The 1,615-nt window shown below is 62.9% G+C and overlaps 1 protein-coding gene across 2 annotated transcripts in view; it reads right to left on the minus strand.

The window, feature by feature from the left end:
- TYK2 (tyrosine kinase 2) overlaps positions 1–1,615 on the minus strand; it is a 43,883-nt gene that overhangs the window by 24,807 nt on the left and 17,461 nt on the right. For both annotated transcript variants that reach the window (XM_011994450.1, XM_011994453.1), the window contains 4 exons: positions 1,035–1,143; positions 750–942; positions 564–667; positions 256–441 (listed from right to left, as the gene is read on the minus strand). In XM_011994450.1, coding sequence (XP_011849840.1) covers positions 256–441; positions 564–667; positions 750–942; positions 1,035–1,143 — 592 coding nt within the window. The remainder of the gene's footprint in view (positions 1–255; positions 442–563; positions 668–749; positions 943–1,034; positions 1,144–1,615) is intronic.

Below are 1,615 nucleotides of genomic sequence, written 5' to 3' on the forward strand. Positions count from 1 at the left end.
CTCCCATCCCACCTCCTCCAGACACACCCCTCCCATCCCACACCTCCACAGACACACCCCTCCCATCCCACCTCCTCCAGACACACCCCTCCCATCCCACACCTCCACAGACACACCCCTCCCATCCCACACCTCCACAGACACACCCCTCCCATCCCACCTCCTCCAGACTCACCCCTCCCATCCCGCCTCCTCCAGACACACCCCTCCCATCCCGCCTCCTCCAGACCCCCCAGGCCTGGCCCTGCCGCTCACCAGGGCGATGTCATGGTGACTCGGGTCCAGCACTTTGAGCACCACTCGTAGCTCCTGCCCACGGTCCCTTCCTGGCACGAGGGGGTCCTCGTCGTCCATCTTGCCCTCCTCAGGGTCCCCACTGCCCTCCACTCGCAGGCGGCCCTCGTACACGTTGGTCCTTGTGCCCTGGCCCAAGTGGGACAGCTGCGGAACCATGTGGCACAGAACACTGCCGTGGTGAGAGTTCGCAGCTGATCTCCCAAGGCCCCCAGCACCCATATCCCCAGGGGCCCTGCCCTTGCCCCAGGCCCCTTCCCTGCACCCACCTGGGTGATCTCCTTCTGGTCAACCCGGTGGAAGCTGAGCTGGCTGAGGTTGAGTGTCCTGGTGCTGGCCCGAGCCCCCCGCATGATGATGAGGTTGGAGGTTTCTGGAGGCAGGCGTGAAGTCATGGAGGGTGGGCCTGGGGGAGAGATGCCACATCCCACCCAGAGGTCCCCCCATCGTCGCACCTCCTGGTTGGGGCAGGCAACAGCGACGCAGAGAGAAGCAGTCGTCCCCGGCCCTCAGCAAGCAGCCCTGCAAGGCGGCCCCAAGTTCCCGAACGCTGGGGAAGGACCGGCCCCAGCCCTCCAGCACAAAGGCCCCGGCCTGCTGTTCAATGGGGAACTTCCGGAGCCGCAAGCTCTGTGTGCCGTCTGGTGCCTGGCGGGAGGTGGCAGAGATGGGAGCAGTGAGCAAGGGACCAGGCAGGGAGCATGTCCAGCCCCAGCCCCAGCCCCCAGCCCTGGGCCCACCTGGCTACACTGGGCCACTGTGAGGATCAGGCGGTAGGGGTGGCTGGTGCTCCACTGAATGAGGTACAGGCCGTCCTCGGGCCGCAGCTTGGCCTGCACAAACGGCTCCCTGGAAAGGGGTCCAGGGGGACTATCAGGCCACCTGGGCGACTGCTGGACCCATGCCCGGGAACAATGACACTCATTACCTGCTGAGAGGTCACACACACAGCTAGGACAAGTGTGAGACACAGCCACTCTTGTGAGGACACTAACTCTGGACACACACAGCCCCTTACATGGAGACACAGCGCAGCAGGAGGCACACACCTGCTTTTCTGTTTGTTTTTTTGAGACAGAGTTTTGCTCGTCACCCAGGCTGGAGTGCAATGGCGCGATCTCAGTTCACTGCAACCTCCACCCACCTGGGTTCAAGCAATTCTCTTGCCTCAGCCTCCCCAGTAGCTGGGATTACAGGTGCCTGCCACCATGCCCAGCTAATTTTTATGTTTTTTTTTTTTTTTTTGAGATGGAGTCTTGCTCTGTCGCCCAGGCTGGAGTGCGGTGGCCGGATCTCAGCTCACTGCAAGCTCCGCCTCCCG

Source organism: Mandrillus leucophaeus, unplaced genomic scaffold (genome assembly GCF_000951045.1).
Source record: "Mandrillus leucophaeus isolate KB7577 unplaced genomic scaffold, Mleu.le_1.0 Scaffold112, whole genome shotgun sequence".
Classification (NCBI taxonomy): domain Eukaryota; kingdom Metazoa; phylum Chordata; class Mammalia; order Primates; family Cercopithecidae; genus Mandrillus; species Mandrillus leucophaeus.